An 11,716-nucleotide genomic window follows, 5' to 3' on the forward strand; every position below is an offset into this window, starting at 1 on the left:
TAGCTGATCGCTTAAGTTCAAGGTACTTATGAATCGATAATATCAATCGAGTAGAATTAGGTATCTTGAATATTTTGAGAAAAACAAAATGCCCTCCGCATGGCAACTAATCAAATAGCCAAATGCTGCAAATGCACGCGTCAATGGTATAATACAAGGTATATCAAATCATGCCAAACCAACTGTCTTCTACTCTGCAAGTTTTTTTTAAAGAAAAATATAACTATCCATCTAAACATTACGGCCTAGTCGATAGAAACCCACGTAATTCCGAGACGCCAACCTGCGGGGTCACACTATATGCCGGTTTCTGCATATAAAATGTGATTTACTCTTTGGCCCATTGCTGATTACTAGCCTCCGCAGGCTTATCAACTCCATCAATGGATGGGTCTTCAAGAGATGACCTATTGATCACTCTCAAGGTCCGTTGAGATCGCCTTAAGCTTGGAAGGGATGAGGTTCTGGACGGGAACTGTTGCTCGTCACCGCTTTCGTCGATTGCGGGCGGTGTAGTGGTGATCCGAGTGTTCTACATCACGGAACACTCGCCCTCTTGTTGTTTGCCGATTTTACTTCGGGAGATGCGTTCGCGTTGACGAGGTCCGCTCCTGCCAGATCGTTTTAGATCTTCCAGGCGCTCGCGAGCCTTGGGAAAATCCTGGCCTATACAATCGTTAGCTTGCTAGTTTACCCCATGTGTAGACTCAGAATAAATAGTTAAGAGAAAACTCACTTGCTGCTCTCCAGTACCATCGCTTGGCATCCTCGAGATTTGCAGGCACGCCGATGCCAACCTCGGTGAAATAGCCCATTGCGTACTCCGCTTTTGCTAATCCAGCCTGGGCTGCCTTTCTAGCCCATAAATATGCTTCGGTATCACTTTGCTGTAAGACACCCTCGCTCCCTGTTAGATACCATCCGCTGAGAGCCAGTTCGGATTGGTGTTCCTCTTGCGTGGCAGCTCGGCTGTACCACATGATAGACAGTCGTGGATCGACAGGACATCCCATTAGGCCATATTCGTAGGCACATCCCATCCTAAACTGGCTGAACTTATACCCGAGCTGAGCTGCCTGTTCGAACAGCTGCAGGGCATATGCTTCATCGCGTACTATTGCATCATTCGGTTGCGCCGACTCATACAACAATCCCAATTCGTGTAGCGCATGAGGATTCTCCGGGTCTGCACGTTCTGCTGCTCGCTTCAGCCATCCAACAGCCTCCCTCGGGTTCTTAGGCTGACCAAGCAGTCCCTTTAGCATGATCATTCCAACCTTATACATCGCGGGAGTATCACCGAGCGTCGCAGCGCGCTTATACCACTGGATCGCTTTCAGCGGGTCTTTCCGTGTGCCACCTCCTTCGTCGTTGCCGAGCTCGCAGCAGACGGCTGTCCGATAAGCTGCCGCGGCATTTCCCAATTTCGCTGCAGATTGGTATAGCGTGAACGCTTCCTTAGGATCCGAATCGCCGAACATGCTACGGCCTATGCAATCCGCAAAAAAGAACATAGCATCCGGGTTTTGAGCACTAGCAAGTTTCTTTAAAATTTTATGCGCATCCATCACGAAACGTTCACGGGATCTGGCCCTGGCTTTCTGGTCAGGGAGCCTAGGAACCAAGACATCCGCCGCTTCGACGAGTTTCTTCGCTAGCGTAAGAGCAGATTGCTGATCGTTCGGATCACTCTTAATAACAGCCCGTAGGCGTTCCAGCTCCTCGGGTGTGACGGGAGTCTTTTCGGCAACGGAGGCTGGCCGCCCATTCTGCGGGGGTGGGGGGAGCCTGCCTTGCGGTCCAGCGGTAGCGGGTGGCGTATCAGCACTGTAGTTACGAACCGGGGGCGGCTTGTCATTCATGTTCACCATGGAATTTGGCATCAACCCAGGCCTAATGGGTGCTGGATGTCCAGAGCCTGGTCCGCCTTGGGGGGTTCCTTGAGAACTACGTCTCATAGCGTTGGGAGCGGCAGGCAGACCTGGGCCGGCACTTGGGGGCTTATATGCTTGGAATCCACCTGGTGGTACCGGTGGCATATCGCCAACCATTTCGAAAACCGCTGCTTGAGGCTCGCGCAAGTTTGGTTGCGACTTGGCCCTAGACACTTCAGGCTGGCGCGCAGGCCCGGGCTGGTGCAACCCGGGTTGGGCAGGACGAATATGCTGATCGAACGATTCTCGCGGATTCTGGGAAGGAACCGCATCAAAATCTGGGATTTCCTCGTGGTATTGATTTCCATGCGGACCATGCGGACCATGCGGACCAGGTGGACCAGGAGGATACTGTTCTCCGCTTACGCTCTGGTCGTAGTAGGTGTCATAAAATTCGCCAAAGGAACCTCGATCTGGCTGGTCGTTCCATCCAGGGGGCTGCAGTGACCCATTTTCATACGGCCTCGGAGGTCCTTGAGGTCCTGGAGGTCCCGGAGGCCCTTGAGGTGCTGGGGGGCCTTGGTCGGGATACATCCTCTGGGGTGGCGGTCTGTTTCCTGAAGCGGTCGAAGGTCGAGGAGGGGGATAATTGCGCCCAGGAGGGCCGTTGTAAGATGCGCTGTCCATACGCGGCGGCGGCGGCGGCATGGCGTTTCTCATATAATCATTATTTGCGGGCATCGTCATACTCCTTCCAGGCGGTCCAAATCCTCCATCCCTAGTAGGAGACATCGGGGGACCGTAGCCATCATCTGGATAGCCATAGCCTTGATCACCTGGTGGTGGGCCTCGTCTTGGATCCGGATATCCTTGTGGTGGCGGCCCTCTCCCTCCCCTTTGACTATCCATAGATGGGCGTCCATAATCATCCATTGTTGGCGCTCGCCTAGGTCCCGGCATAGATCCCGGTCCTCTAGCTGGCCCTGAAGTACTTTTAGGAGACATGCCCGGCCTCCCTCCGTTCAAATCCATCCCACCCATTCGGTTTAGGACATCATTCTCTTCGTCAAGATCCGTTCTTCTGTTATGTCCTGGGAATACTGGGAATGGGCTACCAAAATCTTGCTCGCTCGGGCTTGCAATGTTCGGGCCGTAACGATCTATGGTATTAATTAGTTATAATATCTAAACCTATAAAAATTTATCTTACCATTCTGATCTGAAGAACCAGCGCGGTCTGGAGGCCCTGGTCGGCCACCTCGACCAGGAGGCGGATAACCTCTGCCGCCGGGACCTCCAGGACCTCCAGGGCCACCACCACGAGGAAATGGAGGCCCACGCATCGGACCTCCTCTTCCACCAGCACCGGGTGGGGGAGGACGACCGCCTCTACCGGAAGGACCATACATATCTTGCGGAGGGTAACCTTGATTGGGCGGCGGTGGCCGTCTACCATAATTCATATCTTGAGGCGGCGGACCGTAGTCCTGCTGATAGCCGTTGTCATATCCATCGTATCCGTGGTCGTAGTCATCTTGGTATTGGTTGTATTGTTGCTGTTGTGGTGGATATCCATCCCTTGGGGGGCCTCGAGGTACTCGTGCTGCCGGTCCTGCGTAAGGGCGCTGCTGATCTTGATATCCGCCATTGTATGCCATGTTTGCGACTCGAGGCTCAACGTTTTCCCACTTGCCAACGTAAGATGCCACAAATTCTCCAGAAGCTAGCGTTTGATATACTACTAAGCCGTCTCCTCAGCACCGCCTTGTTCCTTTCCTATATAGTAGTGGACAGCAGAGTGCGATGGTCGAAAAAGGTTGGTATGTAACAAGAAGCTGTATTCGGCAGCGTAAAAAATCGAGTATAAGTCGAGGCTCTAGGCTGTCGCAAGTGCTAGGGTTGTTAAGCCGTGGGTCTATTTTGGTACCTGAGTTGTTGTGTTTCGGCTCAGTAATGATCGTCGGTTTCGGGAGGCCAGCGTATGCAAAAACGCGGCGAGTCTTGGGCTTGGGATTGGTTGGCAAACTTTGTCCGAGACACGCTGTAGGCTTGAACTTTGATGTTGCTGTACGATCTTACACCTCACATAAGATTGAGTAGTGAATTACTCGGATGTTAATATACACAGTACTGTTCTCGAATGAAGGGATGAACCGTTTCGGAGAAGTTGTGATTTGGTAAAGAAAGGCGACAAGCTAGCGCATTATATAAAGTGAATGCGATGTCTGAATTGAGGGACTGTTTGTTTATTTCCATCAATGTGAGCGACGAAACCTTATATCCTTTACATCTCAAATCGGTAATAAGGCGTCGGTAGCTTGGCAATAAAGTTTTGCCCAGAGGTTTAGAGGAAAGGGAACAGGACAGCGAAGCTTTCGCCAATAAGTCAACAATGATGGGAATAAGGAATAGGTGAAATAAGTTTTGATAAAAGGAATGTATTTAGAGTTAGCGAAAAAGTCGCAGAACAAGCATTACCCTTTTCAACAGAGTCAAGAGAGACCAGTTCCCTAGTATTAATTATTTCTGCTCTGCAGAGGGTGGAAGAAGAATTATGTATGAATAAATACCAAGGGCGATCCTTTTGGGGGATTGGTACCTTAAAGAGATGTGGAAATGCGAAGTCGAGACGATTCGGCAAATCGGGGGTACAAGGAGACTTTGAGGATCCTAATAATATTATGAAAGTAGCACTGCAACCACTGATAACTTTAGCGTCACAACTGCCCCTCTACGTCAAATGGCAGGTGCACGGTTAACATATCCGGGTCTAAGTGGGATGTTCACGCGCTAAAAGGGTACATCTACATGTATGTACCTCAGGTATGGGGTTATGTACCTAATATGGTATTTTTGTTGGGTAAAGCTACATCTTGTCTTTATGATCAATTGTAGGTCGTATTTGCACCATACATACATACCTCCGTAGGTACATGTAGTAAGCACGAGCACCTGCATTGAACAATTAGGTAGGTACATTAGGTTAGGTACATATATGTATTTGAAGCTATTCTCCTCTACAATTACAACTTAGGGGATCAGGAGGCCTGAAAAATGGATTCCATCTCGTACTTTACATCTTATCTGATCTTTCTATCCCTCTATTTTTAATCGACCTGTGTGTACCCGATCGAAGGAGTATCAATGTTGATATGTAGATACATAATGTACCCATGTCAGTGGCTGTTTTAACTTCAGCCGGCTTCAACAATGTTAGCCATCTCGCTCTTCTCTTCCTATGGTTTGTCCATAGTTAAAACAAGGATGGGTACACAACAGCACACGCTGCACACGGCGCTTGCGCTAGTAACAAACACTCGTTGCCTACAACCTGCAACCTGCAACGTAAAAGTGTTGATTAAAACTCTAAGAGACATCTATCAAACTTAGCTGCATCTGCACGAGCAATGCTAATATAGAAATAAACCTAGTATTATGATTCTACAACACATACGCACATATGTTTTTCATATGCCAAGCAAAGTTACAGTATCAAAATCAACTAGGGCTGAACTCATAGCAGCACCTGATTGGCTTGCTGATCCCATCGGATACCTCACAGAGCAAAGCCAGCCTCATCCGCCCCCTGTTAGCATGAACCGACTTGTCCACTTGTAATGCCGGGAACCGGGTGAAGTCGCTCAAATGCCACAGATTCTGAAATGCGAAAATTGGAACACGTCTTTAATATTTCAGAGATGGATTTAACTTCCATAACAGCCCATTACCTACATGCACCTGATATACCTTATACCCATATCTAATGTTGATTGATTGTGTTTGTTTCATGTTTGCTTTTTATGTAACTATTTCAGCTTATAAGGTGCTATACATATGTCATAGGTACCTGTGTATCGAGCCGCCGGGAGGATCCGACCCGGTGAGCGCTTTGGAATGGAAAGGAAACGTGCTTTAGCTGCGGTTGGGCGGGTTAAAAACGTACAAATAATATAGCAAGTACGCGCTGGTTACCATTCATTAGACGATAGGTACCTACCTATCAATTATATCCTATGTATGTAAAGTGCGGCTAAGATTCAATTCTCATGTACATAGGTAGGTAACTAAAGTTATCGACATGTATTTGAAAGTTTGCGATCCAATAGGAAGGAGAGGATTTATGATAGCCATACCCCACTAGGTTAGCCACTTCAAATTATGTAAGAGAGGACCCTGGACAATGAACTTTCGTCATCGACCATTAAACCGTACCCAAGCAAAGAGCACTTTTAACTTGCCAGGGCCTTTTCCAAGACTTTACCCACGCCAACTATATACCACGAGCCTAACCAAACAACAACGAAACTCATAAGATGGCAGTTAGGTCAGGAAGGTTCGGGACATGGCTCAAAATGCTTGCTGTGTAAGTAAGCGCGTTCTAATGCATCTACCCACCTGGTCTATCTTAAAGCAACTATACAGTCACCAATCTCAAAAAGTAAGCGCCGCATGACTAACCTACACGAATCCACAGCGGCGGCGTAGTTTGCGTAGGAGGCCCCGCGTTCGTCATGTGGGTACAGCCGACCGACGAGGAACTCTTCAAGAAGTATAACCCGGAACTGCAGAAGAAGAGCTTGGAGCGGCGGTACGAAAGGCAGAAGGATTTCGATGACTTCGTGACTCAACTCAAGGAATATTCGAAATCAGATAAGCCAAGTACGTGCGATATCCTTTCAGTCCCGATTCAATGTCGAATCTACCCCGCGCAACACAGCTGTCTTGACGATATTGCGAGGGGAGACGGGATTTATACATGCGCGTACTAATACAATGACAGTATGGGTGGTACAGGAAGAAGCCGCACGAAAGCGAAAGGAAGAAATGTTGCGACAAGACTTCCTAGGTGCCGAAGAAGCGAAGGCGAGAAAAGAGGCCTTGAGGAAGGAGTCCGGACTATCATCTAGTTCTAATAGTTGAATAATACCGCCTGTATGATTTACGAAGTATCATTGAAGTACCATTGTATTATAAGATACTGGAACAGAATTTTGAAAGGGAAAAAGCTGGGGTCAAAAGGCATGATAATAAGGCGTTTGGACAAAAATCGGGCGCAAGTCGTTTGCGGGTTGTGATGTATTTCTACCTGTATAAACGATCATGAACGCCTATCAATGTTTAATCATGCAAATATGTATGATACTATTTACGAGTTTATCTATCTAGAGAGACTTTTATGCTTCAAGACGTGCAATATTCGTGTCGACCAGGTCTTGAATCTGTTTCCACCTCTTAATCAGAACCTCTTTTTGCTGCGGCTCGCCAACATCTAGTGACTGCGCCTCGGATATCCTCTTTTCAGCAATGTGCCTCTGTTCCCTCAGCAGCTCCAAGACCAAACGATCTACGTTCTGCTGACTGCGCTCCCCATCGTCGATCCCATCCACGAATCTCTTCCACTCCCTAACTCCACAGCATAGCAACCTTGCCGCGACCTGTGTCCTATGGCATACCGTCTCCCGGTCCAAGATGTATTTCCCCAGAAATCCGACTTCCTCTAGTCTTTCCTTCTGTCGTTCGCTCAATCTCGAGAGCAGCACTTCGTCGAGTAAAATCTCGTCCCATCGATTCTCATCCATGACGAATCCGTATTCGACAAGTAGGAAATCTCCACTATGTCTTCCATAGCAAATCTTAACCTCATCTCCCTTTGCATATGCGCGTGTGGCCTTAATAGAGAACCCCTCGTCATCAAACGCCACGTTACAACCTCCGGTATCGGTGTGGTTGAACAGGTCCGCAACGGGCTGCAGGCACATGTGGTCGTCTTTGGATCTCTTTTTCAGTTTGGCGTTGACGTAGTAAAAGGTTCGCGTGTTGACCAGCATCCACGCATGCCTGTACCGCGCTTCGTCCAGCTGCTCAGGGTATGCTGCCGAGACGGCAGCCCAGTCGAGCTTGAGTTTAGCTTCCTGCTTCAACAGCAAGTCTCGTGCCGCTGGGGGTAGTAAAGCACGTAATCCCTGTGGCCATACTAACGGCATACCAGCGAAGTCTTCGTGAGTCGGACATAATGCGTTCCAGATCGCGTACTTGGAAGATGCATCCAGAGCTAGATCGGCAGCTAGAAGGCCATGGATCGAGATGGCCTTTGGGAGATGGCGGATGATGGGCTTGTGAACCGTGTCTATACTACGGATGCAAGACGTAGGAACATCAAGGATAATCTCCTCGGGCTGTGGGCTATGTTAGTTAGTAGTCTTAAGAGCAACCCACAGCACAGCGGAATAGACTATAACAGACCTTGATCGCCCGAGTTGCAACTATGCCGATGCCCCTACCAGGGATACGTTTAGGCTCGATAGCATTAAGCTTAACGCCTTTATCTATCGCCCAAGCGAGGAGCTCTTCGTGTAATTCCATGGTTATATACCTGGGCACCTAAAGTTACGAAAAAGAATTCAAACAGATGAGTTCGTAAGGAAGGTAGATAACAAGAACGTGGTTATGAATAAGACTATAACCGGCCCTATCTGCCATGACTATATATCGAAACTTGAAAGCATAGTTGACATAACAGCTTTAGCAAACATTGAGTTGGCGATGGTGCAGGCGTAACTGACAGCAGAAAAAGATGGAAGAATTTTGTGATCCCCAACTCCGGTACTTATACAGGAATTTGCGAAACCAATAGATTAACAAGTGAGAGGTAACATGATATAGTCACAGTATAGAATCAATGATATATAACGAATGGTATATATGTATTTTAAATTGTTACCGGTGACTACCACGTTATTTCTCTATTTGTATCTGTTATGATTTATTAGTTTCTCTTTATCATCCAGCTTTTTTTAGGTACAATACTCGCAAATGTACCTGAGCCTATATTTAAATGAGTATTTAGGACGAGATATTTTTTAAGTTATCACTTGTATCCGCTTTATTTGATACGCGCACTATCTCATCAACTTTGCTACATCAATCATGATATTCCGAGTTTGTCATCCAAGTAGAAATAGAAAACAATATGATGTGCCGGACGGAGATGTGACCGGCTGCAATTCTTCTTAAGTCCGGGGTAAAAGCCGATAACATCTCGGGTGTTACACCATGTACTAATAAGTAATATTGAAGTCAATGATAAGGAACACCCCACCATAACGTGTGTACCTCTTACGGAACTTCGGTGTCGTCATATAAGTTTCAGGGCCTTACCTCTGAACCTATTCTGGCAAGACCAACCTATCAATTCCGTAATTTACCTAGGTTAGGTACCTAGGTTAGGTAAACAGTTTTCTGCTGGTTTAGAGCTTCCTTCTTTTTGATCTCTCCATCCAGCGTCGCACCACCGAGCAAGCAATCGGAGGGGATACCGGAGATATATCGGTGGGACAATCACACTAACACAATCTACCGACGTATCCATTCTATAGCGATTCCAGTCTAGACACGATGAGTAGCTCAAGATCGACATCAAGGTCGGGAGACCTGGAGGCGCATTTCCCGGAGTATTTTGTCGACGCCGAAAATGATGAAGCCGAGCATGATCCCGAATACGAAGAAAACGAGGAGGAGGAGGATATAGATGAAGATGACATGGAACACGACTTATTCGAGGATGAAGATGAGTTTCATGGTATGCGAGACTCGCGAACGAGTTAGAAGCTCTACAGCTAGCTAACAAATACACGCCCAGATGCCGAAGAGGGGAACATCCAATTCGTAGTGCAAGTGGGAGACGACGATGAAGAAGGCGGTAATGGAGAAGGTTCGCAATTGCCCGATGCTGAGAGGGTAGCTGTACAGCAGCGCCTAATCAACTTAATAAGTAGTGCGTCCCAAGCTACTAGAAACCGATCAATTGTGAGCTGACAGCTGATGTATAAACAGGTCGCCGTACCGGCTTACTATCGCAACGACAAGTCCTAGATTTCCTTCAAAGATCAAACCTCGGTCACTTGGTATTTGGCGATGGCGAAGATGACGACGATAATGAGAATAGCTTCGGGTACCGGAGACGGCGGCGCGAACTGGACCCGGATAGATTCCCTAAAGTCCCAAGTGACGAAGGGAGAAGTCTGATGAACTCCGGAACGTTCGGCGCGAATGAGAGTCAGTCTCCTATTAGCTCAAAGAAGCAAATAGCTCGCCGGATACTTGATCGCGAGCTTGGCATAGGGAGTAGGAGGTCTCGCCAGATCAACCAAAGCATGATGGCGCAATCTATGATTCCCAGCTCTGATGCCGAAATGATTATCAATTACGACGATAATGTCTACTCGGGCCAATTCTCAGATGATGGCAACTTTTACTTCGCTTGCGTTAAAGACATGAAGGTTCGGATGTACGACACTTCTAACCCGTATAGCTGGCGGCATTACAAGACAGTACCGTTTACTTTCGGTTCTTGGACCTTGACAGATGCATCTCTAAGTCCGGACAACAAGTGGTTAGCATACACTTCGATGCAGAGTAATGTCTGCTTAGCACCGACTGATCCGAACGATACGGGTGATCCATACATGTTGAATTTATCGGAAAACGGGAGGGTAAACTGGCGTGGCGAATTTGGTATCTTTTCGATTCGGTTCTCTGGCGACGGACGGGAGCTAGTCGCTGGAACAAACGCAAGTTCTATCGTCGTATACGATATCGAATCGCGTCAGGTGTTGCATACGATAAAGGGCCATGATGATGATGTTAACGCGGTTTGTTTTGCGGATAAGTCGTCACCTCACATCTTATACTCAGGTAGTGACGATGCGACGATTAAAGTGTGGGATCGACGGAGCATGGGAGACGGACGAGAGGCCGGCGCGTTTGTCGGTCATATTCAGGGCCTAACGTATCTGGATAGTAAAAACGATGGCCGATACCTACTAAGCAACGGCAAGGACCAGAGCATGAAGCTTTGGGATCTAAAGATGATGTACACAACAGCGCGGTTCCAGGAACTGAATCCGCGGCAACACACACGATACACCGAGTTCGACTACCGCTGGGGCCGGTTCGACGATGCCGACTGGTTCCCACATCCAAATGATAACTCGTTGGTAACCTTCCGCGGGCATGAGGTACTGCGTACCCTAATCCGCTGCCACTTCTCGCCGCCCGGTAGCACCGATTCGCGCTATGTGTACACAGGTAGTCACGACGGCAAAATCTACATATACAATATGGATGCTACCATTGCTGGTATTATCGACGTTCAGAAGTCTACACAGGCATTGCCTCAGACTGGCGCCGAGCGCAGGTCCTACGGCGGGTATAGATCTCAAGGTTGGTCGACAGTTGTTAGGGATGCGAGCTGGCATCCTACTGCCCCTTTTATTGCTGGTAAGTCTAAGTTTATATATATATATATATTTCCGTCCCCCATTTTTGGGATTGCTGGGTTGGAGGCTAACTCTGAGAAATAGCATCGTCACTGAATGGCTGGGATAACGCCCTAGGTACGGTCACGTTGCACTCATATAACGAGTCCTCGATGGATGAGGCTGAACCACGTATGGGTACACGGTATGATGAGAAACTGAGGCCGATAGGCTCCGGTCGTCGCCCTAGAGGATATCCCGATGCAGAGGACGATAATGAAGAAGATGAAGATATTTTCACCTAACGAATTTGAGACGAATAGTATGGACTATGAACGGGGATTTTCTCGGAGCGACATATCCTCTCTGCTTTTCCGGCCATTATGCTTTTAATTTGGCGGTCTCATTTTTATATTTTATCAGACACCAACTTATGAACACATTGGACGAGGCGTTTGAGTTTTCAAGGGACTTGGGGGGGGGGGGGGGGGCGATAAAAAAAAAGGCGCACTGGCATATTTTACAAAATTTAGCTAATTTTAAAAAAGCAAGGAAAAACAAATTTTAACAATGGCCGATAGAGAT

At 47.7% G+C, this 11,716-nt stretch overlaps 4 protein-coding genes across 4 annotated transcripts; 2 read left to right on the plus strand and 2 right to left on the minus strand.

Moving 5' to 3' along the window:
- Window positions 1–204: 204 nt before the first annotated feature.
- F4813DRAFT_147181 (uncharacterized protein) lies at window positions 205–3,859 on the minus strand. Its single transcript, XM_049238912.1, has 3 exons — window positions 3,085–3,859; window positions 737–3,034; window positions 205–666 (listed from the first exon to the last, which is right to left on the minus strand). The coding sequence occupies exons 1-3, from the start codon at window positions 3,530–3,532 to the stop codon at window positions 533–535; spliced, it is 2,880 nt and encodes a 959-aa protein (XP_049097828.1). The 5' UTR covers window positions 3,533–3,859; the 3' UTR covers window positions 205–532.
- Window positions 3,860–6,073: 2,214 nt separating this feature from the next.
- F4813DRAFT_365575 (CBP4-domain-containing protein) lies at window positions 6,074–7,050 on the plus strand. The gene is made up of 3 exons (XM_049243935.1): window positions 6,074–6,237; window positions 6,349–6,533; window positions 6,655–7,050. Exons 1-3 carry the CDS (start codon window positions 6,188–6,190, stop codon window positions 6,792–6,794), a joined length of 375 nt encoding a protein of 124 aa, XP_049097829.1. The 5' UTR covers window positions 6,074–6,187; the 3' UTR covers window positions 6,795–7,050.
- Window positions 6,846–8,493, minus strand: F4813DRAFT_147248 (SET domain-containing protein). Its single transcript, XM_049238913.1, has 2 exons — window positions 8,118–8,493; window positions 6,846–8,050 (listed from the first exon to the last, which is right to left on the minus strand). The coding sequence occupies exons 1-2, from the start codon at window positions 8,235–8,237 to the stop codon at window positions 7,049–7,051; spliced, it is 1,122 nt and encodes a 373-aa protein (XP_049097830.1). The 5' UTR covers window positions 8,238–8,493; the 3' UTR covers window positions 6,846–7,048.
- Window positions 8,494–8,967: 474 nt separating this feature from the next.
- On the plus strand, window positions 8,968–11,683 carry F4813DRAFT_365578 (WD40 repeat-like protein). The gene is made up of 4 exons (XM_049243936.1): window positions 8,968–9,453; window positions 9,514–9,648; window positions 9,708–11,153; window positions 11,237–11,683. Exons 1-4 carry the CDS (start codon window positions 9,270–9,272, stop codon window positions 11,434–11,436), a joined length of 1,965 nt encoding a protein of 654 aa, XP_049097831.1. The 5' UTR covers window positions 8,968–9,269; the 3' UTR covers window positions 11,437–11,683.
- The last annotated feature ends 33 nt before the right edge of the window (window positions 11,684–11,716 follow it).

Source organism: Daldinia decipiens (genome assembly GCF_022478715.1).
Source record: "Daldinia decipiens strain CBS 113046 unplaced genomic scaffold F4813scaffold_26, whole genome shotgun sequence".
NCBI lineage: Eukaryota > Fungi > Ascomycota > Sordariomycetes > Xylariales > Hypoxylaceae > Daldinia > Daldinia decipiens.